The following is a 27999-nucleotide window of genomic DNA, read 5'->3' as shown; positions in this document are numbered from 1 at the left end:
GTTTTCTAAGAGGAGTATTGAACAACTGATTGGTTTTTTTTTTTTTTTTTAGGTTATTAACCATGGTCCTTGGTTAGCAAAGAATGTGGAAGTTGTGATTGATTGGCCACTTGAAGAAGCTAATACATATACGCATGGCAAATGGCTCCTCTACATGGCAGAAACACCTAAGGTAAAAAAAAATATATATATATATATAAATATATAAATTAATTAATTAATAATAATTAATTGAATGATTTATTGATTGAATCATTCAATCATTGAATGAAATGTTTGAATCATTTGTTGAATAAATTTTTATGGTAGACAGATAATTTAGTATGGAGGAAATAAAGTAGTGAACAAACACAGTAATTATCATTTATAATTTGTCATCAGCATTAGTTGAGGCATATGATGCAAAAAAGCAAGCTGATACAGCATCAGCCAAAAAAAAAAAAAAAAACACACACTTCCATTTCACCCCTCCTTTTGTTCCAAATACCTGTCCAGCTGAGCCTTAAATTTATTTAGGCTATCAACCACAACAATAGATGGAAGTCTGTTCCAGCAATCAACTACCTGCTGGCTAAAGGCAAACTTCCACACATCTATTCTATAACTGTTTTTCCTCAATTTGAATCTATGCCCCCTCAGGTTCTTAATCTGAGCAAGAGGAAGAATCCCATCAGCATTCAGCTTGCTCAACCCATTCAAGGCCTTATACACCCCAATCAGATCACCTTGCAGGTTCCTACTTTCCAGTCACTGCAATTTCAAAACTTTAGCCTTTCTTGGTAAGAGCACCCCTGTGTTCCCCTCACCAATCTTGTTGCCCTTCTTTGTAGCAACTCTACATCCTTCCTAAAATGAGGCCTTCAGACATGTACACAATACTCTAGATGTGGCCTGACCATTGCCTTTACAACGGGATAATCACCTCCCTGTCCCTGCTAGCAAAATTCTATTTATCATTGACAAGACTCCATGACCTACCCTGGGAGCCTGTCTGCACTGCTCAACAAACTTCATATTTGACTGCACAATTACTCCCAGGTCTTTATCACTTTCCACTTCCCTGAGTATAGTACCACACAGTTGGTAGGTTTTTCTTCGGTTATTGCTACCCATATATAGTACCTTGCATTTCTCAATGTTAAACTTCAGTTGCCACTTCTCAGCCCATCTGCCTAGCATTTCTAGATCCTGTTGCATACTGTCTTTACTATCATTAACAACCCTGCCAACCTTTGTATCGTCTGCAAACTTGGACATTAAGCCTGATATACCTTCATCAATATCATTGATAAATGCACAAAACAACAATGGGCCCAGCACTGAACCCTGGTGGACTCCACTAATAGCATTAGTCCAAGTAAAGCAGTGTCCATTTATTACCACTCTCTGCCATCTCCCACTCAACCATCCCTTTATCCATTGCAGCAACTTGCCCTTAATACCAAACTGCTCCAATTTGTACAGCAGTCTTCCATGTGCAACAGTATCAAAAGCTTTCCTGAAATCCAAGTATATGATATCAAATTTTTAGTATCCAGTTCCTTTGTGACCACATTGTAGTATCCAATCAAATTGGTCAGACAAGACTTGTCCTTAACAACCCATGCTGTGTCTGAACAATTACTGCAGTCTTGTCTAGGTAATCCTGCATCACTTCTTTAATCAGTGACTCCATTATTTTCCCCAGAACAGAAGTTAAACTAACGGCTCTATAATTATTTGCGTCACCTTTTGAACCCCCCCCCCCCCGTTGTGAATTGTGAATACATTTGTACATCTCCAGTCCATGGGGGCTTCCCCTGAATCTAAGGATGCTTTCATTTGCTCAAGTCTGGAGAGGTTAGTTTTGAATTGTTTCTGGTTTCTTGAATTATCTCTGTTGGGAGCTGTTATTAATATGAGAGTTATTGAATAACAACTGTAACAAGCTATCAACCACCTTTCTTCCTGGTCATTGGGTTCATGTTTTCATCTCATAAGACCATCTGTATGCATTTTTGCAAGAAATGGAATCTTCACCCTGGCCCTCAACTCAAATTCGGTGTTGGACAAAAATGTATTTATTATTATTATTAGCCATATGGTACAAGGAAGCATGAGGCTTATGCTGCACCTGCCAAAAAAAATTTGAGTACCCTGGGGGGGGGGATGAGAGAGAAAGAGAGAGAGAATCACCAAAAGAGAGAATAATGATGATATCCAGCTCAGGACCCTGGGTGTGCTAAGCCCATACTTACCAGATGTGAGCCCCTGGGGTTTTCTAGGACTCATTTTTGATCAAAAGTTGACTTTTCTCCAACATTTTTTTTAGCTAAGGACAAAATGCACAAAAGTTCTAAATGTGCTCTGTGCTATCTGCTCTAATTATTGGGGAATAAAGAGAAGCACATTATTGTACCTTTGCCAAGAATTTGTCCAATCCAAACTAGACTATGGTTGTCAAGTCTATTGCTCTGCTAGAAATTCCATCCTTTAATAGTTTGATCCAATCCACTACAGAGCAATGTGGACTGCCACTTCGTACCTTATTCACAAACTGCAGTTTGTTTCAAATGCAGATATTTTATTTTAAAGAAATACTATTTTTAATATCTCTTTTTCTCTAATACCATTTCTTTAAAATGCAGCTATTATTGTTTATATTAGTACATTAGAATCAAAAGCCATGTTACACTGTGTGTGTATATTATGTCTATATATTTCTGTTCATGAGCTGATTATTTGCATTTTGGAGGCTGAAATAACTAGAATAACTTGCAGGGAAACCCCTGCTTCCACCACCCGAGATTAATTAACTGGAGCCTTGATTGAAAAGGTCTATCAGAATTTCTCTAGTCACCAACAGGATTTGAACCTGTAGCTCTTCAAACCTCTCCACAATGAGTGAGAAATGAGGTGCTCTACTGTTAGTGGACTCCAAAATGTGGAAATTAGACAGATGTAAACAGTATCACAGACTCCAACTTGATTCCCTATTATATATTGACCATATCTTGACCATCTATTCTTTATAAATAAAATAATTTTTCCTCAAAACAGATATTATTACATCCGGGAAAATAAAAGCAATATGGGATATAAATGTTATATAATACTGCTTTGAGAATGATTAATTATTATACAGTTGCTATAATTAAACTAAATTTATTGATACATTATTTTTATTCATTTTAGGTAGTTGGTAATGGATATTGTCGAATGACTCCTGGTGATGTTAATCCATTACAATTAGAGGTAACATTTGATAGAAATTTCACTTATTTTATATATCATCTTATTTTTATTTTGCATACCATTTTTTTTTTTAATTCATGCTATAATTTGGAATTTTTTACGAATTGAGTTATTATTATTAGACATAGGTGCAATGTTTTTTTGGCTGGTGCAGCATAAGCCTGAGAGTTACCCTGCACGAGAGAGAGAGAGAGAGAGAGAGAGAGAGAGAGAGAGAGAGAGAGAGAGAGAAGGATGATGATATTCAGCTCAGGACCCTAGGTGTGCCAAGCCCATACTCACCACATGCGAGTCCCTGTTTGCAGCTTCTGAGGTGTTGTAACTGCTGCAAGTTTTCACATAACGGTATTTATTGGAAGGAGGCGTGGTATATGAGGGCTTATAAATGAAGAAAGGTGGAAGATTCCTGTTTTAAATCAGTAGTAATATATTGCTAATTAATTTTAGTCTGTCTTCTGTAGGGTATAATCATCCATAATCTAATATAAAGTTATGTAAAAAAAAAAAAAAGTCTAATTTCTACATTCTTTTCAGCTTGGATACTAATACAGGAGTGTAAAAACATGCACGCACACATACCAACGAAATTCCCTGGCCAATTTAATTATTTTCCAGATTGAGACACTGTCTTCCACAACTGAAGCTTGTTGATGCTTGTTGATTTCACTGACACAAGTTCCCGAAACCATTACCAGCTTTATTCCTAACTTGGGCCTAGACATTGCCTCCGTAGCCAGGTGGGCAGGAGCAGCAGTGCATAGCACACGCTTCTTGATTAGACCGGGGTTCGAGCCCATGACCACCAAATACAGAGAATGCAGAAAGGTCAGGAAGCAACCACCGCATATCCCCGGAGCAATATGGCCTTAGTTGCTAATGCTCCTAAAAACCAAATAACAACAGCATTGCATATGACAACGTCATTTCATCATTCAACTATTACATGATCCAGAATTCCATACTAACAAACCCTTTAGTATGAGATTCACTTTAAAAACCCAGGTACATACTTCAAAATGTAGTATTTCAAAATGAAAGGTCAGTTGTAAATATTTCTTGTAAAAGATGAGAAATATTTATGGCTGACCTTTAGCTCCCAACTTTGTATAAATCTTTACATAACCTCAAGGATTAGATTATAGTGTCATTGATGGAAGCATACAAAGACTGAGACAGACTTAACACTCTGTCTCAGTCTTTGTATTAATTAACAAAACATTTATAATTAATTAATTATCTCCCAGATTTATCAGTAGACGTCAGCTGCAGGGTGAGATATCAAACTGAATGTAGCAGTTAAATAGTTGATTATTAATATGTCATCTGCATAAGCTTAAAAAGTAGTGTTACAAGTTCTTCTGATTTTGTGTAGGTGAACACACACACACACACACACACACACACAGAGAGAGAGAGAGAGAGAGAGAGAGAGAGAGAGAGAGAGAGAGAGAGAGAGAGAGAGAGAGAGAGTTGTAGATTGATTTTCTCTTTCCTGTGCTCACCATCCTAATATAGTTTTTCTTCCAAGTTTTTCATAAAAAAGTAAAAAAAACTATGGCTTCCCAATTAAATTCAGAATTTTTTTGAATCCGTGAATTTATACTTGATTTTATTTTACATCTCTAGTTAAGAAATTGGCTGCCAGTTGCATTCTATTCTGTGCATAAAGTATGTGGTATTTGCAAAATGATGTGTTCCATATTACAGATAAGAGGCATAACAAGGCTATGGCAAGGGTGGCTATTGCAAAAGGTGCTGATTCATTATAAGTGCTGAAAGAATTCGAATGAGAATAATTGAATCTGTAACTTAATTTTCAAAATGTGACAACCATCATTAGTATTATGATCGATGATAAAAACCTGCCACTTTTACATAAAAGTATCATGTTATTTATGGACAATAATTTAATAAAGTTTATAGTATAATTACATTATTGCATTTATGAAAAGAAAGGTGCATTTGTGATATTTCCATTGGCATCTAAATTCATAGTTATGTTACAGAAGTATAAATTATGGTATGATCGTTTATATTATGAATGTTTTTGTTTTGTTTTTTTTATAATTTTAACTGTTGCTACTATGCATATGGTAATTTAGAGTTAAGTTTGACCATAGAATTGTTAACTATAAAAAAAAAAAATTCACAGAGTTATACTGGTATGTGACCATGCTGTATATTTATAAATCTGCAAAACCTCTTTATATATGAAATGCCATCCTTATGAACATGATATATTACTTTAAAAATACTTAAGTGTTAATCAATAAAAAATTGCATGTTGTCAGTGAAAAAATTAATTTCCAGTCCAAAGTCTATATTTAACAAAAAAAAAAAAAAAAAAATATATATCTCCAATATTTTAAATAAAATAAAATAAAACATAAGCCAGTAGTATGGCAAAAACTGTAGAGCGAAAATTAACATAAAAATAACCCAAATAAACAAACGAACGAAAAGAAAGAATAGATATAAATAGGAGCCCAGAAACCCTTGTATAATTTCGAACTTTAAATCCAATTAACAAAAACTATACAAAATTTAGGATAATGCCAATTACATATTAATTTAGCTGTACCCCCCCGAAAGGTACCAGTTCCGAAAGACGTGAAATATCACCAAAAGAGGGTTAAAGGAACTACCAAACGATAACAAAATCCAAATAAATTAAAATAAAATAGCCTGACCATCATGCCCCATATCGACAGAGGACCACGAGGCCAATAATGGTCATGGAATCGCTGCATTTCAATCGCTATACAAATCGTCGCCATGGTGAAAAGATCGAATTACCAATTCACCCTCCCTCCTCCGATCGATCCACCAATGCAGAGTATTTGCACGGCGGTGGTCCTTATGCAGCGAAAAATAAATTATAGAACAGACAGCACTCTAGAGCAGAGCCACACCACTGACATACTGTAAGCTGAATCAGCTTATATAGAAGAAAAAAGGAAAATAGATGGCGGCACAGGTGTTGCTAAATTAGCATATCGACCCATTACTATTGAATTATATTAAGTGTTGACGAAAGTTAAATTATTATAAAATGAATAAATTTAAAATATTGGATGTATTTCAGCTTCAATGGAGGAATTGCATGTCGCTGCCTCTAATGAATGCTTAATTATTTATTTATTTGTTCACTTTATTATAATTTAACTTATGTTAATGTTTAATGATAGTATATATTTCGGCTTCATATGGAGGAATTGCAAGTTGCTGCCTCTAATGAATGCTTAATTATTTATTCATTTTATTATAATTTAACTTTCGTCAACACTTAATATAATTCAATAGTAATGGGTCGATGTGCTAATTTAGCAACACCTGTGCCGCCATCTATTTTCCTTTTTTCTTCTATAAAAGCTGATTCAGCTTACAGTGTGTCAGTGGTGTGGCTCTGCTCTAGAGTGCTGTCTGTTCTATAATTTATTTTTCGCTGCATAAGGACCACCGCCGTGCAAATCCTCTGCATTGGTGGATCGATCAGAGGAGGGAGGATGAATTGGTAATTCGATCTTTTCACCACGGCGACGATTTATATAGCGATTGAAATGCAGCGATACCATGGCCTCATGGTCCTCTGTCGATATGGGGCATGATGGTCAGTCTATTTTATTTTAATTTATTTTGATTTTGTTATCGTTTGGTAGTTTCTTTAACCCTCTTTTGGTGATATTTCACGTCTTTCAGAACTGGTACCTCTCAGGGGGGGTACCGCTAACGTAATTGGCATTATCCTAAATTTTGTATAGTTTTTGTTAATTGGATTTAAAGTTCAAAATTATACAAGGGTTTCTGGGCTACTATTTATATCTATTCTTTCTTTTCGTTCGTTTGTTTATTTGGGTTATTTTTATGTTAATTTTTGCTCTACAGTTTTTGCCATACTACTGGCTTATGTTTTATTTTATTTAATTTAAAATATTGGATGTATTTCAGCTTCATATGGAGGAATTGCATGTCGCTGCCTCTAGTGAATGCTTAATTATTTATTTATTTATTCACTTTATTATAATTTAACTTATGTTAATGTTTAATGACAGTGTATATATATATATATATATATATATATATATATATATATATATATTGCTTTTCTTCCTGCTTTTTTATAATAAAAATCGTACACTTTCTACCTTTCTGAAAGTGAGAGGTTGGCAGCTATGCAACAAATATATGATGAATTTTCAACTCTTGATCTAAAGAGAAGGCCAAGAATCTGTTTAGAAGAACTGAGTGTGGTAAAATCAGTAAAAGGGCAACTGGATGACTCCAACTCTGGGGTGGATGGGATCTATCCAGTTATATTAAAGGAGGCAGTAAAGGAAGTAAGCAAACCCTTAGCCATAATTATGAGAGCTTCCTTGGACTCAGGGGAGGTACCCACAGACTGGAGATGTGCAAATGTGACCCCAATTCACAAAGGAGGATCAAAGGCTGACACAAGTAATTATAGACCTGTGAGTTTAACTTCTTCCAGGAAAATTAATGGAGGCACTAGTTAAAGAAGCACTTCAGGATCATTTAGACAAGACTTCAGCTATAGCTCGGACACAGCATGGTTTTGTTAAGGGGAATTCTTGCCTGACCAATTTGATTGGATACTATGATGCAGTCACAAAGGAACTGGATGCAGGGAATAACTTTGATATTATATACTTGGATCTTAGAAAGGCTTTTGATACTGTTGCACATGGAAGACTGCTGCACAAATTGGAGCAGTGTGGCATTGGAGGCAAATTGCTGCTGTGGATAAAGGGGTGGCTGAGGGGGAGAAGACAGAGAGTGGTAATCAATGGACACTGTTCGTCGTGGACTAATGTTATTAGTGGAGTCCCTCAGGGTTCAGTGTTGGATCCATTATTGTTTTCTGTATTCATAAATGATATTGATGACGGTATATCAAGCTTAATGTCGAAGTTTGCAGACGATACAAAGGTAGGCAGGGTTGTCAAGGACACTACTGACACTATGCTGCTGCAACAGGATCTGGAAAGGTTGAGCAGATGGGCTGAGAGGTGGCAAATGAAGTATAACATTGACAAATGTAAAGTACTACACATGGGAAACAGCAATCCCAGAGCAACGTATCAACTCTGTGGTACTACACTGACAGTGGTAGGGAATGAAAGGGACCTGGGGGTGGTTGTGCAGGCAGATATGAAGTTCTCTGAGCAGTGCAGACGGGCTGCAAGAGTAGCTCATGGTGTATTGTCAGTGATATATAGGAATTTTTCTAGCAGGGATAAGGAGGTGATTGTTCCCTTGTATAAGGCAATGGTCAGGCCACACCTAGAGTACTGTATACAGGTCTGGAGGCCTCATTTCAAGAAGGATGTAGAGCTGCTGGAACGAGTACAGAGAAGGGCAACAAGATTAGTGACTGGAAGAAAGGCTTAAGTTTTGCAAATTACAGTGTCTGGAGACTAGGCACCAGCGAGGTGATCTGATAGAGGTGTATAAAGCCTTGAATGGTTTGAGCATGATCAATGCTGATGGGATTCTTCCTCTCGCTCAGAATAATCACCTGAGAGGGCATAAATTCAAATTGAGGAAAGACAGATGTAGGATAGATGTGCGGAAATTTGCCTTTAGCCAGCGGGTGGTTGGTTGGTGGAACAGACTTCCATCCCTTGTCGTGGAAGTTGATAGCCTAAATAAGTTTAAGGCTCAGCTGGACAGGCATTTGGAATGAACAGATGGGTGAAGTGGAAGTGTTTTTTTTTTTTTTTTTTTTTTTTGGCTGATGCTGCATAAGCTTGCTTTCTTGCATCAAATGCCTCTACTAATGCTAATGCTAACCCCAGGGGCTCACATTTGGTGAGTATGGGCTTGACACACCCAGGTTCTGAGCTGGATATCATCATTCTTCTCTTTCTTGTGATTCCCTTCTAGTTCTGACTCTTGTTTTCTCTCTCTCTCTCTCTCTCTCTCTCTCTCTCTCTCTCTCTCTCAGGGTTATTCAGAATTTTTTTTTTTTTTTGGCTGGTGCAGCATAAGCCTCAAGCTTCCTTGCAACCATATGGCTAATAATAATAATAATAATAATTATGTGGGCTCCAGAGCTTGGCAACCAGGTATTTCAGATGCGACCTGATTGAGATTTATAAGGTTCTGAGAGGAGTTGGTTAAATGGATGAAGGTGGAATTTTTCCTGCTGTAAATAATTCCAGAACCAGGAGCTGTAAGTTGAAATTATGGGGGAAGAGGTTTAGACTAGATTGTAGGAAGTTTTCTTTTAGCCAGTGAATCATTGATTGCTGGAACAAGTTGCCTTTACAAGAGTTGAGGCTGACAGTTTGAATAAATTCAATGGTCACCTGGATAGTTAACTATGTGAGGAGAGAAGCACATAATTCGTGTTTTCTTATCTACTTGGAGTTTTTTTTTGCTAGTGTAGCAAAAGCCTGTGGCTTCCTTGCACTATATGATGAATACTATTACTAAGTATATGTTTAGTACAGAACTGTGAATACAGAAGTAATTTTTTATCAGAAGCAATAAAGGAGCAGGTTGCACAACATTGAAAGTTGAACTAATATTTTTCTGTAAATAACAATGACAAAGAAAGAGACCACCATGGTTTTGACAAAGCTGAGATAATATAAATTCTTGGCATCCCCCTCTTGCTTATTTATTTTTTACGAAAACCCCAAACACGAGATATATTAGAACCTATAGTACTTAGTATCATGTGTGGGTTGGAGGTTAGGAAGACAAAAGAAGATATTTGTTGACATTAGACTTTAACTTCTGTAGACTGTAATTTTCAGGAAATACGTATGAAGGTAGGTTGTTCCAGAAAATGGCAGTTGAATGAATAAACAAGAAAGATGAAAAGTTGGTTCTGTGAGTTTGAAGTTGGACAGTAAATCGATGTTGGCTGGTGGTGGCATGTGTTTGGACTGTTTTGAAACAGAGAGAGAGGGAGCTGGAATTATAGAAGACAATTCAGAACAGTGCCCATGGAAGTATATGTAGAAAAGGCATGCAGCAGAAACAGTACATCTATGAGACAGAGTGGAGAGAGACTGTTAGAGATAAGTCACTAATTAACCTAACTGTCCTCTTCTGAATGGAATCTAGAAGCCTGAGAGAGGGTTTGGGGGCATCGCCCTAGATGTGAAGTTTAACATTGACAAATGTAAGTGTAACATTGAAAAATGTAAAATACTACATATGGGAAACAGTAACCCCAGAGCAACGTATCAATTCTGTGGTAATACACTGACAGTGGTAGAGAATGAAAAGGACCTAGGGATAATTGTGCAGGCAGATATGAAGTTTTATGAGCAGTGCAGAAGGGCTGCAAGAGTAGCTCATGGTGTCTTGTCAATGATATACAGGAATTTTTCCAGGAGGGATAAGGAGGTGATTATTCCCTTGTATGAGGCAATGGTCAGACCACACCTAGAGTACTGTATACAGGTCTGGTGGCCTCATTTAGGCCTCCAAACCTAGACACCGGCGAGGTGATCTGATAGAGGTGTATAAAGCCTTGAATGGTTTGAGCATGCTCAATGCTGATGGGATTCTTCCTCTTGCTCAGAACAATCACCTGAGAGGGCATAAATTCAAATTGAGGAAAGACAGATGTAGAATAGATGTGTGGAAATTTGCCTTTAGCCAGTGGGTTGTTGGTTGGTGGAACAGACTTCCATCCCTTGTTGTGAAGTTGATATCCTAAATAAATTTAAGGCTCAGCTGGACAGGTATTTCGAATGAACGGAGGGGTGAAATGGGAGTGGTTTTCTTTTTTTGGCTGATGCTGCATAAGCTTGCTTTCTTGCATCGCATGCCTCTACTAATGCTAATGTGGGAATAATATTCCATGGTAGGGTGGATTTGCGATTTGTACAGAGTGAACAGCTGTTTGGAAGAAATGTAACGCAGAGAGTGAAAGAGAAAACCAAGTTTTGTAGATGTAGAGGAAGCAATATTTATAATGTGCTTGTGCCAAGAGAGATTAGAGTCAGGGTAATCCCCAAAAGAGATATATCATCTTGCCTAGAAATCAAAGTGTCACCAAAGATAAGCATAGGAGCAGAAGAATCGTTTTTGCAAGATATGATACAGGACTGAGTTTTAGAAGGATTGAAATCAACTAAGTTGTATTTACCCCACTGTAGAATTACCTTCAAATCAGCATTTAAGGAATTGGTAGTGAATATTCGAGAAATTGAAGCTCATTGAGCAGGGCAAGGTTTCTCAAACTGGAAAGTGGAATAGAATGTGCTATCATCAGCAAAACTGTGAATAGGATTTCTAGTCAATGGAAGAAGGTCAATAATATACAAGAGGAAAAGGTAAGGGGGAGGAACTGAACCTTGCGGGACACCAGCCTTAGTGGAGAAGTTAGAAGACAGAGCCATCTATCATTACCGTCAGTGAGCAGTCAGAGAGAGAAAAACTGGATAACCAATTACAAAAAACAGTTGGAAAACCATAAGATGGAAGCTCGTTTAGAAGACCTTTATGCCAAACATAATCGAAAGCCTTTGATATATCAAGAGCAACTGCTTGTGTTTCACTGAACTTTTCCATTGAATTTGTCAATAAATGGGTAACAGAAGCCAGAATATCACAAGTGGATCAACACTGGCAGAATCCATAGTAGCGATCGTTGATCAGACAGAAGGTTTCTGTCTGATCAATGATCCATTATTGATTTATAAATAATGGATAAATAATGGATAATTTATCCATTATTTATCCATTATTTATAAATGGATAATTACAATAATTAATTTATCCATTATAAATAATGGATAAATTAATTATTGATTTATCCATTATTTAAGAAAGAGTAGAAGGAATTGTATTGGGACGATAATTGGATGGGAGTGATTTGTCACCCTTTTTAGGAACTGGCTGGATATGAGCAAATTTCTGAGCAGAAGGAAAAACACCTTTGGAATAAGAAAGTGAAAAAGGTGGCAAAGAAAAGGAGTAAGTTCAGGAGTGCAGGTTTTGAGAACAAGTGGAGAAATATCATAAGTTCCAGGAGTTTTCTTAGCATCAAGATTCATCAAAATCCTTCTGACATCCTTTTGATAGAAGACCACAGGAGGCATTGAATGGAGTGTGCTGGGAATGGTGAGAGGTGTTTTACCAAGATCATTAATACACAGGTTGGAAGAAAAATGGGACCCTAGCGGGTCAGCTTTATCCTTGGCTGAAGTGACAATAGAACCATATGGTTTTGACAGAGGTGGGAGCAGAGATGGGCAAAAGTTGCGGCCAATAGCTTTGCTAAGAGACCAGAATGCTCAGCTACCATTAGTGCAAGAAGCAAGTTTTCTACTCTTAGCCTGTTCAAAATCTAGTTTGGACTGATTAATAGCTTTTGACACTGTTGCGCATGGAAGACAACTGTACAAATTGGAGCAGAATGGAATTTAGGGTAAGTTGCTACAATGGATAAAAGGATGGTTGAGTAGGAGAAGACAGAGGGTGGTAATCACTGGGTGCTGCTCTTCGTGGACTACTGTTATTAGTGGAGTCCCACAGGGTTCGGTGTTGGGTCCACTGTTGTTTTGTATATTTATCAATGATATTGATGAAGGTATATCAGGCTTAGCGTTGAAGTTTGCAGATGATACAAAGGTTGGCAGGGTTGTTAATGACAGTAATGGCAGTGTGCTACTGCAAGAGGATCTAGAAAATTTGGGCAGATGGGCTAAGAAGTAACAACTGAAGTTTAACATTGACAAATGCAAAGTACTGCGTATGGGTAAAAGTAACCCCAGAGAAACATACCAGCTGTGTGGTACTACATTTAAGGTGGTAGAAAATGAAATTGTGCAGTCAGATATGAAGTTTTCTGAGCAATGCAGACAGGCTGCCAGGGCAGGTCATGGGGTTTTTTCAATGATATAGGAATTTTGCTAGCAGGGAAAAGGAGGTGATTGTCCCTCTGTATAAGGCAATGGTCAGGCCACGCCTTGACTATTGCATGCAGGTCTGGAGGCCTCATTTTAGGAAGGATGTAGATTTACTTGGGCATGTACAGAGAAGGGCAACAAGATTGGTGTGTGGAATGAAGGGATCCTCTTCCCAAGAGAGGCATAAGTTCTGCAAATTGCAGTGGCTGGAGACTAGGCACCTGCGCAGTGATCTGATTGAGGTGTATAAGGCCTCAAATGGGTTGAGCATGCTGAATTCTGATGGGATCCTTCCACTTGTTTAGATTACGAACCTAAGGGGGCATAAATTCAAATTAAGAAAAGACAGATGTAGAATAGATGTGCAGAAATTTGCCTTTAACCAGCGGGTTGTTAATTGCTGGAACAAACTTTCATCTGTCATTGTGGAAGTTGAGAGATTAAATAAATTTAAGGAGGAACTGGACAGGCATTTGGAGGGAATGGTGTGTGTTTTTTTTTTTTTTTTTTTTTCCGGATGATGCTGCATAAGTTCATACACTTGCTTTCTTGCATCACATGCCACTACTACTATAACTGCTTTACAATTGTTGCGAGCTCTGGTGTAGGCAGAAAATGAAACTAAAGAATTGGAAACAAGCCAATTATGATATGCATCATTCTTCTCTTGAACAGCCTTAGCACATTTATTGGGAATCTAAGGTTTAAGTAAAGGACAAGATTTGAAAGTGGTATACAGAATAAAGGATTCAATTCTTACAAGAATAATTTCACTGATACGATCTGAGCAAACTTTGATATCACAAGTTTTGAAACAGTAATCCGACTAAGGAAAAGAAGAAAAGAAATCTCGCGGGTCATCCCATTTTGCATTCTTTTAATACCAAACAACATGAGGTTGGGAATAGCCATGAGATAAAGACTCCATTGGAAAAGAGAGAACCACCAAGTTGTGATCTGAGGTGCCTAAAGGACCACTCACTTTGACCGTGTACTTAGAAGGGTTGTTTGTGAGAAAAAGATCAAGCATGGTGGCTATATGGCTAGGATTATCCGGTATTCTGATAGGTAAATGAACAATCTGTGCATGGTCATTAGTAATTGCAAAAGCCTCAGCACCTCTACCAGATGGGTGTGTGTGACAGCTGCAGTTGTGAGCATTAAAATCACTAAGGAATATTACCTAACTGTTAGGAAAGGTGCACTGGAGAAAGTCAAGTTGCAAAGAGAGAAAATCAAAGATTTCCAAGTGAATAGTGGAATTGGGAAAACGGTAGAGACAACAGTTGAATTTGACAGAATGAGGTAGAGGGATTTTAAGCCAGAGACTATCGAAAAGAGGGGATTCCAAATTACCAAGTCTCTGACAGGGAATATCGGAACAGATATATGCACAAGTACCACCTTTGAGGCAAAAGGAATCATACAGTGAATAATTTGGGCAACTGAGATGAGCAGTGGTTGAATCAACTGATAACTGAGATTCTGTCAGAAAAAGTAGATGGGATTATTAACTTTTTTTTTTTTTCTTGCTTATTAACTGTAACTGTATAGGTGGCCATAGAGCAGGGTTTCCGAAAGTTTTTTTTAGTCATGAAACATTTTTCATCTCACAACATATTCACAGAACACTTACGAAACATAAGTTTAGCGGGAGCCAAAGAATTCTTTGCTAATATTTTATTGCATTTGATGCACTGTGCATCAGGAGCATCTTTATTTCCAACACACGTAAAGCCTAAATTCAAATAACTGTCATCATACTTTGGTTTTGGTCTTTTATTAGTTGGTTCCTGTTTTTTCACTTCGGATTTTTGGGGAACAAAAGGCTGCAATTGTTCATCCTCACTTTGAAGTGTGACAGTATTCTGTTCATTTTCATTGACCACAGTTGCACTACTCGAAGTACTTTACTTCTTGTTTTAAAGTTCCTTTTTTAAACCAAAATTCCATGACCATATTTTAACAATAATATTTCAAAATACTAATGCTTATCAAAAAAAAAATTTTTGAGAAGTGAGTTTAGTTATGATATCGATTCACTTCGTCCTCTCCTTCAACCTGTGTACTCCAGGCTACATTGCATACTAGATCACCACATTGCTACTTTTTCGTAGGTGTCATTACTTTTATGCAAAACCTGCCAAAATAAAGTGTTCAGTGGCTTATTTGATTATTAGGCTATCCAGTATATTAATAACCGAAAAAAATTATGTTAAATATTATAATGATACAAACGTAGTGTATGCTACAAATATGCAAAATTTATTTATATTTTAAAATTTCTAAACCAACATCATTTTTCCCAGAACACTTGTTTACATCTCACGAAACACAGTTTGGGAAATGCTGCCATAGAGAGTATCGCTAATAGGGAGGGAAGGTAGGTAACAAATCCACTAGAAAAAAAAGCACAATCTATTGATTAATGTATTTTGCACTAAATATGCGAATGGCTTTCCCATGTTTATTACTTGTTTTTGACCCGAAAACCAAGGCAAAGTGATACCCTGAACAGTAGCACTAGAAAAGAAAATTAATTAAATAATCAAGTGAAGCATCCTCACAAATGGGAGGGGAGAGACAAAAAAAATAGCTGTATACCCAAGATTTTACTTTCACTATAAAGAATTAGGCATTCATTCATTCATATCTGTAGCAGTGTTAAAAATCTCTAAACCAACATCATTACCATACCCAATCTGGAAACTAACATTAACCTAGCTGTAAAAATTTGAATGTATACCACAGTAACAGGAGGGTTACATTCAAATGCCATAGCAAAAACCCTCTTTAAATATCTTGTGCCTACACAAACTACTCTCTCCAATTAATTTAATTTATGCAAGTATAGACTGGTAAAATGTCTTCTGAATAAATTCAACACATACTTCCTCCTGTTTTATTTTTCCTGGAGGCAGAAAAACATCTGAAACAAAATTTTCACATAAGTAATCCTAATGTACAAATCCTGAAATAAGTATACTGGAAGTGACCACCCAGGTGCAAACCAACATAATCAGGGATTGAGGTGTGGTGCCCACACCACATGGAGGAATGCTGTTCCTCTGAGTTACCAGGCAATGCTATTGGTAGGTGACTCTCATTAACCAGTGCAGTACCACTACTTTGCTTTAGTCTCCAAAGCAAAGTTCCAGCACCCCCCCCAGTCTCTTCTATCATATGCAGTATGATCGATATGTGTAGAGGTTATTTTGGACATCCTGGCAAGATCTTGTCTTAATATTATTATTATATTGGTCTCCGAGCGTAATAGAGGCGCGTTCACTTCCAGCAGCTCTAAAATGGTGTCCACAGACTGATAGCTAGATCGTCCACCTGACTAAACCTATTGTTAACTCTCTAAGAGGCTTCCGGATCAAGTAGTGTATAATCTCATTGCCTATACTCTGTCAGATAGTAACTCGGAGGAGTGAGAGTAGTGTGTATGCCTGGGGAAATTGTCTACGCCACATTACATCAAGGAGCTGGGTATATTCTTGATTCTTGCCATGTGTATGCCATAACCAAGAATTTCATTACTTCATACAGCATGCCCCCCCCCCCCACCTTTTCTTACTGAATACATCATGAATTCTCAAACTAATAGAACAAACTTATCTGTGAAAAGATCTAAACCTCCCAAACACTTCATGTGCATAGTCTCAGTTCCAATCTCAGTGATGTCCATTTCCACTTACATTCTGCCAAACCCCATGTACTCTTTCTGATAGAATCCCAGTTATCAGTTGATTCAACCACTCTGCCCATGTCGGTTGTCCAAATTATTTGCTGTATGATTCCTTTTGCTTCAAAGGTGATACTTGTGCATCACCTTTGAAGCAAAAGGTGATCAGTCTGCTCTGATCCCTGTCAGAGACAGTAATTTGGAATCTTCTCTTTTTACTCTTCTTTGGCTTAAATCTCTGTACCACATTCTGTCATTGCCTCTGTCGTTCACCAACTCCACCAGTCACTTGGAACTCTTTGACTTCCTCTTTTAAACTTGATTCTCTCCAATCCAACTTTCCTAACAGTGATGTAATTTTCCTTGGTGATTGTAATGTTCACAGCTCCAGGTGGCTTCCATTTTCTAGTCATTTAGTGATTGTACATTTACCTGCCAGAATACCAGATAATCCTAACCACACAGCCAACACGCTTTATCTTTTTCTCACAAACAACTCTTCTAAGTATATTGTCAAGATGAGTGGTCCTCTAGGTACCTCAGATCACAACTTGGTGATAGCCTCTTTTACAATGGAGCCTTTCTCTCATGGCCATTCTCAACCTCTTGTTGTGTGGTATTACAAGAATAAAATGTGATGATCTACGAGATTTCTTTTCTTGTTTTCCTTGGTCAGATTACTATTTCAAATCTTCTCATATCATGTCAGTGAAATTATTTTTGTAGGGATGAAATCCTTTATTCCACATGCCACCTTAAAACCTTGTCCTTTATCTAAACCTTAGTTTTCCAATAAATGTGCTAATGCTATTCAAGATAAGAATATTGTAGGTAGTTGTTGCTGCATCGGCTTCTGTGGCCATAATGCACCTCCCAAGGTTTTTGCAGTACTTTTATTCAAGCCCGAGGCGGGATTCGAACCCGCAACCTTTGGTTTGCCAGGCAGGCACTTTACCCACCGAAGGAGCAGCAGTGCGTAGCACAAGCTTCTTGATTAGACCGGGGTTCGAGCCCGTCACCACCAAATACGGAGGATGCGGAAAGGTCAGGGAATGACCACCGCATATTCCGGAGCAATATGGCCTTAGTTGCTAATGCTCCTAAAAACCAAATAACAACAACTTTACCCACCCGGCTAGCCCGGTCGGCCAGAATGTTGTATATTATCCCCTTGTATAAGGCAATGGTCAGGCCACACCTTGAGTACTGTATACAGGTCTGGAGGCCTCATTTTAAGAAGTATGTTGAGCTGTTCAACAAGTACAGAGAAGGGCAACAAGATTAGTGAATGGAACAAAGGATTACTCTTATGAAGAAAGGCTTAAGTTTTGCAAATTGCAGTGTCTGGAGACTAGGCACCTGCGAGGTGATCTGATTGAGGTGTATAAAGCCTTGAATGGTTTGAGCATGCTAATGCTGATGAGGTTCTTCCTCTTGCTCAGAAGAATCGCCTGAGAAGGCATAAATTCAAATTGAGGAAAGACAGTTGTATGATAGATGTACGGAAGTTTGCCTTTAGCCAGCGGATGGTTGATTGCTGGAACAAATTTCCATCTGTTGTTGTAGAATTGGATAGCTTAAACAGATTGAAGGGAGAACTAGACAAACATTTGGAGTGGGTGGATGAGTGAAATGAGAGGGGGGTGGGTTTGGGCTGATGCTATATAAACTTGTTTTCTTGCATCATATGCTCTTGCTAATGCTAATATTGCAATTGGCTTGTATGCAAATCTCCATCTTTATTTTATGCCTACACCAAAACTCACAACAATTGTAAAGCAGTTATTATTGAGTTCAAACTAATTTCAATCAGGCCAAGTGTAGAAAACTTGCTTCTTTTCCAAACATTAGTCGAGCACTCTGGTCTCTTGCCAAAGCTACTGGCCGCAACTGCCATCTCTATTCCCAACTCTGTCAAAACCAGATGGTTCTATTGCCACTTCAGCCAAAAATAAATCTGACCTGCTAACATTCTACTTTTCTTCTAACTCATGTTTTGGTGATCTTGGTAAACCATCTCCTACCATTCCCAGTACACCCCATTCAGTGCCTTCTGTGGTTTTCAGTCACAAGGATGTCAGAAGAATTTTGAAAAATCTTGATGCTAAGAAAGCTCCAGGTCCTGATGGTATTTCTCTGCTTGTTCTCAAAACCTGCACTTCTGAACTTACCCCTTTCTGTATTGCTTTTTTTCACTTTCTTATTCTGCAGGTATTTTCCCTGCTGCTTGGAAATTTGTTCATATCCAGCCAGTTCCTGAAAAGGATGACAAATCTCTCCCATGCAATTATTGTACCATTGCATTACTTCTTCTCTTTCTATAGTAATGGAGAAATCAATAATCGACACCTCTAACTATCTAGAAATCTTCCATCTGATCAATGATTGCCAGTATGGATCATGTCCTTGTCATTCTTCTGGCAATATTCTGGCTTTTGTTACCCACCTATGGATAAATTCATGGAACAAGTTTGGTGAAACAAACTGATGCAGTTGCTCTTGACATTTCAAAGGCTTTTGATCATGTTCAGCATGAAGGTCTTCTAAATAAGCTTCTGTTTTATAGTTTTTCAGTTGTTTTTTGGAATATCCAATTTTCTCTCTGATCATTCATTGCAGGTAATAGTAGATGGCTTTCTGTTCTAACTTTTCCACTAATGCTGGTATTCCCAGGTTCGGTTTTTTCTCCCACTCTTTTCCTCTTGTATATTAATGACCTGCCATTGACCAGAAATCCTATCCATAGTTTTGCTGATAATAGCACATTGCATTCCACCTTCCAGTTTGAGAAACCTTGTCCTGCTCAAACAGCTTTAACTTCTCAAATATCCTCTACCAATTCCTTAAATGCTGATCTCCAACTAATTCTCCAGTGGGGCAAAAATAACTTAGTTGATTTCAATCTTTCTAAAACTCAGTCCTGTCTTGTATCTTGCAAAAAGGATTCTTCTGCTCATATGCTTGTCTTTGGTGACACTGATTTCTAGACAAGATCACATATTTTTATTGGGGATTATTAACTTACTTCTAATCTTTCTTGACTTAAGCATATGATACATATTGCTTCCTCTTCATCTAAAAAACTGGGTTTTCTCTTTTGCTCTCAGTGTTACTTTTCTTTCAAACAGCTGTTCACTGTACAAATTGCAAACCTGCCCTACCATGGATTATTGTTCCCACACCTGGTTCAGTGTCCCCAGAACTTCTCAGACTTCTAGATTCCAATCAAGAGGGCAATTAGGTTAACCAATGACTCATCTTCAACAAAGTCTTTCCACTCTGTTTCATAGACATTCTGTTTCTGCTGCATGCCTTTTCTGTGGATACTTCCATGGGCACTGTTCTTCCAAATTGTCTTCTATAATTCTCTCTCTCTCTCTCTCTCACTCTCTCTCTCTCTCTCTCTCTCTCTCTCTCTCTCTCTCTCTCTCTCTCTCTCCCTCACTCTCTCTCAAACCAGTCAGAACAAGTGCTGCAACTAGTCAACATCCTTACTGTCCAACTTTAAACTCACAGAACCACTTTCTTCTTCCTCATTTATTCATTCAACTTCTGTTTTCTGGAACAATCTCCCTTCATACATATTTCCTTCAAATTGCAATCTACAGAAATTCAAGTCTGTCAACAAGTGTCTTCTGTTATCTTCTCAATCTTCACCCTATGCACAGTACTAAGTAGTATAGGTTCTATTACCTCTCATGCTTGGGGTGCTTATTAAAAGAAAAAGAAAAATAGTACATCAGTCATTTAACTAAGTTTATGGAATAGCTATTACATCAGAACTTTGTTGGAAATATAAATATATCAGGATCTCTGATTTTTCTTTTTTTCTTTATACTACACACTTTCTGATAAAATATGGAAAACTTCCACTGACTTGAATATATTTCAACACCCAAGCACACAAGATGCAAATTCGATCATAAAAACATTTATATCCCTTTTCTTACCTCAATAATGCCTTTTTAAAATACTCCTACTAATTAAACTTTCATGTGGATCTTTGAAGAATGAAATCCAGAATAGAGAGCTGGCTTAGTGAGGACAATCATGATTCCATGGAGTGACTGACCAAATACGGTATAATGATGGATGAGCAGCTGACTTTACTTGGCACATACCAATTCATTTGTTTTCAGGTTTTTCATCTTTCATTACCCCTGAGGCTCCCCTTATTGTTCGTGCAATTGCTCCTCCACTCCCCTCCCATGTATTTGTACTCCACAAGAAAAGGATGGTAGTACTTCTGGAGGTTACAAGCTACATGGTGTAACTGCTTATCCATTATTTGAGTCATTCTGTAGCACACCGAAGCAAAACTAAAGCTGCACTATCTCAGATCTCAGCCTCTTTTATTATTTATTTTAATCTAAATGGATATGTTTTAACAAGAAATTTTCTGTTCCACTTGGTTTTTATCTTAATCACCAACCAGTCACAATTTACTTTTATAATTGTCATCTACCAGTAATATCATGATCCATCCTTTTGTCTATGCAGGAAAATTTTAAATCTGATCTTTGATTTAGTTTCATACTTTGTGACACGTTACTCTGGTCATGTTTTGGCTGGGCATTTACTGACTTAAATGTAAAATTCAAGGAATGTTTTGCCAACTAGACTTTTATCTTTTCATATCTGGTTTATTCTGTAGTATGCCATAATTAGTTCCAGTTATCCAGAAAATGTTCCAGTGAATCACTGCCTTTACTTGAATTCCCAAAGCTACCCTATACATCATCAATCTCAAACTGGCTAAATTTGGGTGCATAATTTTATCTATCTCTTCATATGTTTTCTAAGCTCTTATTCATGTTTGTATTTTAAAATAGTTAATTCTTTTAATTTCTTGTTAAGCCTGATATTAATGGAAACAGCTATTTTGTGTTTAAAAATTTTATGAAATGCTTACATAAAATTTATATGAATTATGTCCAAATTTAGGATTAACTGACTTCATTTCATTAGTTTTTCTGTATAAAGATGACATTTCCATATCTTATATTGGCAAGCTTTTTATAGCTTTTCTTAATAAATTAAATATTAATTTTAAATTTGTTTTTAATCTTATTTTGTGACAGTTTTTTTTAATCCCCCAAATGGAACCATTCTTTTGATCTCTTAATTTTAGTAAAGATAAAAAATCATTAAAACAAATTAGCATTTAAATGGTGTCAGTGGGAATATACCCATTATCAGATTAAAGCATATTACGATTAGACGTGGTGTCACACAGATATAAGGAATGCAGAACTGGAATTTGGGGAGTATAATGTGTACAGAAAGGATAGACAGGATAGGAAGGGAGGAGGGGTTATGCTATTAGTAAAGAAACACATCCAAGGAAGTGAAGCCAGTCGACGTCGCTAGACAGTGCAGTGTCGAATCAGTTTGGTGTGACATAAACCAAAGATCAAAATTGAGAGTAGAAGTGTGTTATAAGCTTAATGAGTATAATAATAAACTGTACAGGGAAATAGAGTGGGCCAGTAAATAAGAGAGTCTTATAATGGGGGATTTTAATTTCCCAGATATTGACTATAATTTGTGGGTTGGTCACTCACACACTAGCAAGGCTTTTGTGGATTTATTGGATGATTGTTTTCTACATCAGCATGTTCGGGAGGCAACTAGAGGGAGTAATACTCTAGATCTGATTATCAATAGAGATTCTTCATGCATTAAGAATCTGCAGATAAAGGAACCACTAGGTGGTAGTGATCACAGTGTGCTGAAGTGGGATTTACTCAAAGAGGTAACTACCATCAGGGGTAAAGGGAAGGATTTTTGCTTTCATGAAGGCGACTACGATGGTCTGAGACAGTATTTAAATTCTATACAGTGGGACCAACTGATGATGTTACCAACAGCAAACTCAAAATGGGAAGCATTCAAAGAACTTATCTTGGAAACTACTAGGTTTTACATACCAACTAAGAAATATTGTTTAAGCTTTAGGTCTAAATGGATGTTGGATGAACTAATGAGACATATGGCTGAGAAAAAAATGCATGGGATACATATAAATTAACATGTGACACAGAAGCGTATGATAGATATAAGCTGATCTGTAACCAAGTTACAAAGGAGGTTAGGCAGATGAAGGCAGATTATGAGAATTCTTTGGCAAGGGATGCAAAGAAAAACAGCAAAGAGTTCTCTACTTATGTAAACTCTAGAAGGAAGGGGATGAATCAGATTGGTCCACTTGATATCGATGGTTCAACTGTTGATGATCCTGCTCATGTAGCTAACAAACTAAATGAATATTTTGCATCGACATTCACACATGAGGAGTTGTTCAGTGAGGGGAATGCCAGAGGTGTATTCAACTCTGGCAGTAAGCTAGATAATCTTGTAATAACTGAGAGTAAAGTGGAGGAGAAATTGTTGAAGATAAACAAACACAAGAAAGGCACCTGGGGTGGATGCGATCTATCCAGTTATATTAAAGGAGGCAGCAAAGGAGGTAAGTAAACCCTTAGCCATAATTATGAGAGCTTCCTTGGATTCAGGAGAGGTACCCATAGACTGGAGATGTGCAAATGTGACCCCTATTCACAAAGGAGGATCAAAGGCTGACACAAGTAATTATAGACCTGTGAGTTTAACTTCGGTTCCAGGAAAATTAATGGAGGCACTGGTTAAAGAAGCACTGCAGGATCATCTAGACAAGACTTCAGTTATAGCTCGGACACAGCATGATTTTGTTAAGGGAAAGTCTTGCCTGACCAATTTGATTGGATACTATAATGCAGTCACAAAAGAACTCGATGCAGGGAATAACTTTGATATTATATATTTGGATCTTAGAAAGGCATTTGATTCTGTTGCACTTGGAAGACTGCTGCACAAATTGGAGGAGTGTGGCATTGGAGGCAAATTGCTGCTATGGATAAAAGGATGGTTGAGGGGGAGAAGACAGAGAGTGGTAATCAATGGACACTGCTCATCATGGACTAATGTTATTAGTGGAGTCCCTCAGGGTTCAGTGTTGGGTCCATTGTTGTTTTCTGTATTTATAAATGATATTGATGATGGTATATCAAGCTTAATGTCCAAGTTTACAGACGATACAAAGGTTGGCAGAGTTGTTAAGGCCACTACTGACACTATGCTGCTGCAACAGGATCTGTTGCAGCAGCATAGCGTCAGTAGCATAGCGATACAAAGATTGGCAGGGTTTTAAGAACACTAGTGACGCTATGCTGCTGATGCAACAGGATCTGGAAAGATTGAGCAGATGGGCTGAGAGGTGGCAAATGAAGTTTAGCATTGACAAATGTAAAGTACTACATATGGGAAACAGCAACCCCAGAACAATGTATCAATTCTGTGGTACTACACTGACAGTGGTAGAGTATGAAAAGGACCTGGGGGTAATTGTGCAGGCAGATATGAAGTTCTCTGAGCAGTGCAGACGGGCTGCAAGAGTAGTTCATGGTGTCTTGTCAATGATATACAGGATTTTTTCTAGCAGGGATAAGGAGGTGATTATTCCCTTGTATAAGGCAATGGCCAGGCTACACCTTGAGTACTGTGTATAGGTCTGGAGGGTTGCTCTTACAAAGAAAGGCTTAAGTTTTGCAAATTACAGTGTCTGGAGACTAGGCACTGGCGAGTATAAAGTCTTGAATGGTTTGAGCAGGCTCAATGCTGATAGATTCTTCCTCTTGCTCAGAATAATCAGCTGAGAGGGCATAAATTCATATTGAGGAAAGACAGATGTAGGATAGATGTGTGGAAATTTGTCTTTAGCCAGTGGGTTGTTGGTTGGTGGAGCAGACTTCCATCCCGTGTTGTGGAAGTTGATAGCCTAAATAAATTTAAGGCTCAGCTGGATAGGTATTTGTAACGAAAGGAGGGGTGAAATGGAAGTGTTTTTTTTTTTTTTTTTGGCTGATGCTGCATAAGCTTGCTTTCTTGCATCATATGCCTCTACTAATACAAATGCTAATATATATTGGCATAGGTTGCTAACAAAGCATTTGTGATCATATGTTTATAGGAATTTTTTACCCCCTTGATTTTAGATATAGAACCTTAAATTTATCTGAATGTAATTAAAAATCACCTTTTATGTTTCACAGATCATTTCAAATAATGTGTGAATTGTCTTAATCTTTTTTGAAATTCTCCTACCTGTTTTTTTCAGGTAATAGTAGAAATAATTTTAATAGACAGTGGCATGAAAGGAGGAGGAGATTCTGCCTGTTGGCCATTGTTTTTCACTTTTTCGTGGCCAAAAGCTGAAATTCTGTCATATTCAGATATAGATGTTGGTGAAGGTGAATCAAGTGATATAAAAAAAGAGTTACTTTTTATTAAAATTATATATTTTTTAAATTCTGATTTGATTGTTGACCGTTTCACAATAATGTTAGATAATCAAATCAAAATAAGAACAAATTGATTTAAAAGCATTTATGCACAAAATTTTCATTTTACAAAACTTTGGAATTCCATGAACAAACTCCACAGAGCCAGTCCATGGGCAGAAATCTCCCTCCTTGCTGAAAGGATTAAGGTATTTTAGTGGTTTTATGTAATTTTTCATATATATTTTTTTTTATCACCACTGAACAGAAAGATCTAATCATTGAATTAATTAATGGTAGGCTTTTTTGTTTAAAGTCAAAATTAAAGTTGGTTATTTGGGATATTTAAGACATATCAGGATCATTTATTATGTGTTAATTATGCTTATTCTTGAAATTTTCTGATTAAAGAATACCAGTAAGTTTTTCTTTTTTTTTAAAGTTGCTAAAACTAACTGCAAGACTGATAAATTATTAATTGCCTTGCAAGATAATGAATAATTGGACCTATATCAGATCTACTTTATAATGATAATTACGTATAAACCAAGTTAGTAGTGTATGCAGTGCATTACATTTCTAACTCATTAACAAATAGTAATAATTCATGATTTTTTAACAAAATAAGTCAATTCCATCAATATGAAAATTTGTTACAAAGATTCTTAAAATATTCTAAGTAAACATTGAAATCTTGAAATGGATCAGAACTCCTGTTCCAAATTTATAGTGATATTTCTGTAGGGAAACTGGAGGGGGAGTACTATGAAATCAGAAGTGAACTTAGAACCATGCTAGGGGACCAACGGAATATTTGTTAAATTTGGTAGCAGTCCACATTTTTCTTATTGATTAACACAAAAGCATACTTTCATTTATGCTCATTTTTGTGAGTGGGGTGGAACGAGGGCTGTGAAATCATAACTGACTTTTCATTCTAGTGTAATTCATGAAATATACTTTCATTTATATGAATGGAGGAAGGCTATGCATTACATTACCTAACTTCCAGGCACATTCTATTTTTTTTTCTTAAAATTAATTGAATTTTTTTTTTTTTCTTTTCTGTGATTAATTGAAAAGAAAAGTAAATATAGTTGTCTTGATTCCTAAGATTATAACTTTAATGAACACTTAATAAAACTTTAGTTTCTTGTTCTAACGTAACCGATTATTATTTTTTATTATTACAAAAAAATAAACCTATTTATTATGGATTGTTAGGAATCTACTATTGATATTTGGCATTAATGCTATTGGTACAATTAACAATTATACATTATTTGCATATGATTTGACTTTATTCATTTTTATTGAATCTTATATAATTTATTATGAATCAGACTTTGTGGAGCGGATGTAGATATAATATGGTTGCATTTCAGACATTTTTAGCCTAATGGTGTTTGACTAACAATTTTATTATTTTTAGTTGCAACATATATGCATATGTTTAAAAAAGAACTTAATCACCGATGCTAAATATATCCTAGTCTGGAAGCTTAAATCTAAACTACCTAGAATTTACAAAATGAAAGGTAAGAAAAATCCATTCATCCACATGGCTATCTCTCTGCTACTCATCAAGAGCTTTGAATGGATAGATAGCCAAACAAGATGGATGGCTCATGCTTACACGTTTCTGTTGTGCCAATAACAGTTTTTCTGATTTTAATTAATTTCATATTTAGTATGGCCAAAAATATAAATTTTATGATTATATTTTGAGACTGAGTGTTAATTTTTACTTTTAACATATAATTGGTGTTTATGCAAACTGGAATTGGAATCCCAAGCTTTACAGGTATGCATCAGATAATTCAAAAATACTTATATAGTTCAGTAAAATGCAGTATTTACCAGATATTTTGGAAACCACACTGTGTGGCACCTGGCAAGAAAAGAGAGCAACTCTCAGTTTGCCACTGATTATATTATTTGTTTATTTTTTTTCAAGGGTGCCACCTGGTGGAACTATTACTCTACGATAATCTGGTAGATAATATTAATTTAAATGTTTGCCACTCTAAATTAGAAATGGCAATTTGGAGGCAATTTTTTCAATAGATTAATGGCTAATTTTTTAATTAATTAATGGTGTAATTTTAATACGAACTTATAATGTTATCCTATGGAGCAAGGACTGGCATAAGGACTTTCTATAGCACAACCACCAACTTATGCCCAGTGGAATAACTATTGACATATATACAACCTCCGGACAAGATGACTTTAAACCCTGTAATGCATTGGAAATTAACTTTGGTTTGGGAAAACATATACCCTATAATGGACTGATAACGTTGATTTATGGGATGAAATATTTGTTGTTCTGTTAGGATACATTTGCTTGTTTTTTTGTACAAATAATATGGCAGTTTAGTGGGTGTTACTGGCCCAAAAATTTAAAAAAATTAATAATTTTTATTTAATCTAGAAGGGGTCAGACTAATTATTGTGACTTTATATAGACAGTTTCAATAGTAACTGTAGGGTTAATTACTTACTACAGGGATGTGCATCTGTTCACAAGTCTTACATAAAAATATGCACAAAGTGTGCAAAGTCTGTTCAGAAAATTGCCTTTAACTTACCATTTCTAAATTAGAGTAGTAAAATATCATCTACCAGATTATTGCATGGTAACAGTTTGCCACGTTCACCTACTTTGAAGGAGATACACCTGAATAACCAGTAGGCTTTATCATTTCCTAAATATTGATTCAGTCCCTGAACATTTTGATCATGCCTCATATAATTGGCAAATTATAAGGCTCCAAAAAAAGGCATGATTAGTGAATTGTGGCTTTCCCTGATCTTGCACAGCCTTGTATTAAATTATGAATTTTGGTCTCATGCTATGGTT

The 27999-nt window shown here is 36.7% G+C and overlaps 1 protein-coding gene across 1 annotated transcript in view; it reads left to right on the top strand.

Moving 5' to 3' along the window:
- LOC150091168 (integrin alpha-PS1-like) overlaps positions 1 to 27999 on the top strand; it is a 552996-nt gene that overhangs the window by 454457 nt on the left and 70540 nt on the right. The window contains exons 20-21 of the mRNA XM_090388878.1: positions 53 to 172; positions 3175 to 3234. Coding sequence (XP_090245004.1) covers positions 53 to 172; positions 3175 to 3234 — 180 coding nt within the window. The remainder of the gene's footprint in view (positions 1 to 52; positions 173 to 3174; positions 3235 to 27999) is intronic.

This window comes from Mastigoproctus giganteus, chromosome 1, assembly GCF_048544385.1.
Source record: "Mastigoproctus giganteus isolate SK-2022 chromosome 1, ASM4854438v1, whole genome shotgun sequence".
NCBI lineage: Eukaryota > Metazoa > Arthropoda > Arachnida > Uropygi > Thelyphonidae > Mastigoproctus > Mastigoproctus giganteus.
This window is presented reverse-complemented; position numbering and strand designations above follow the sequence as displayed.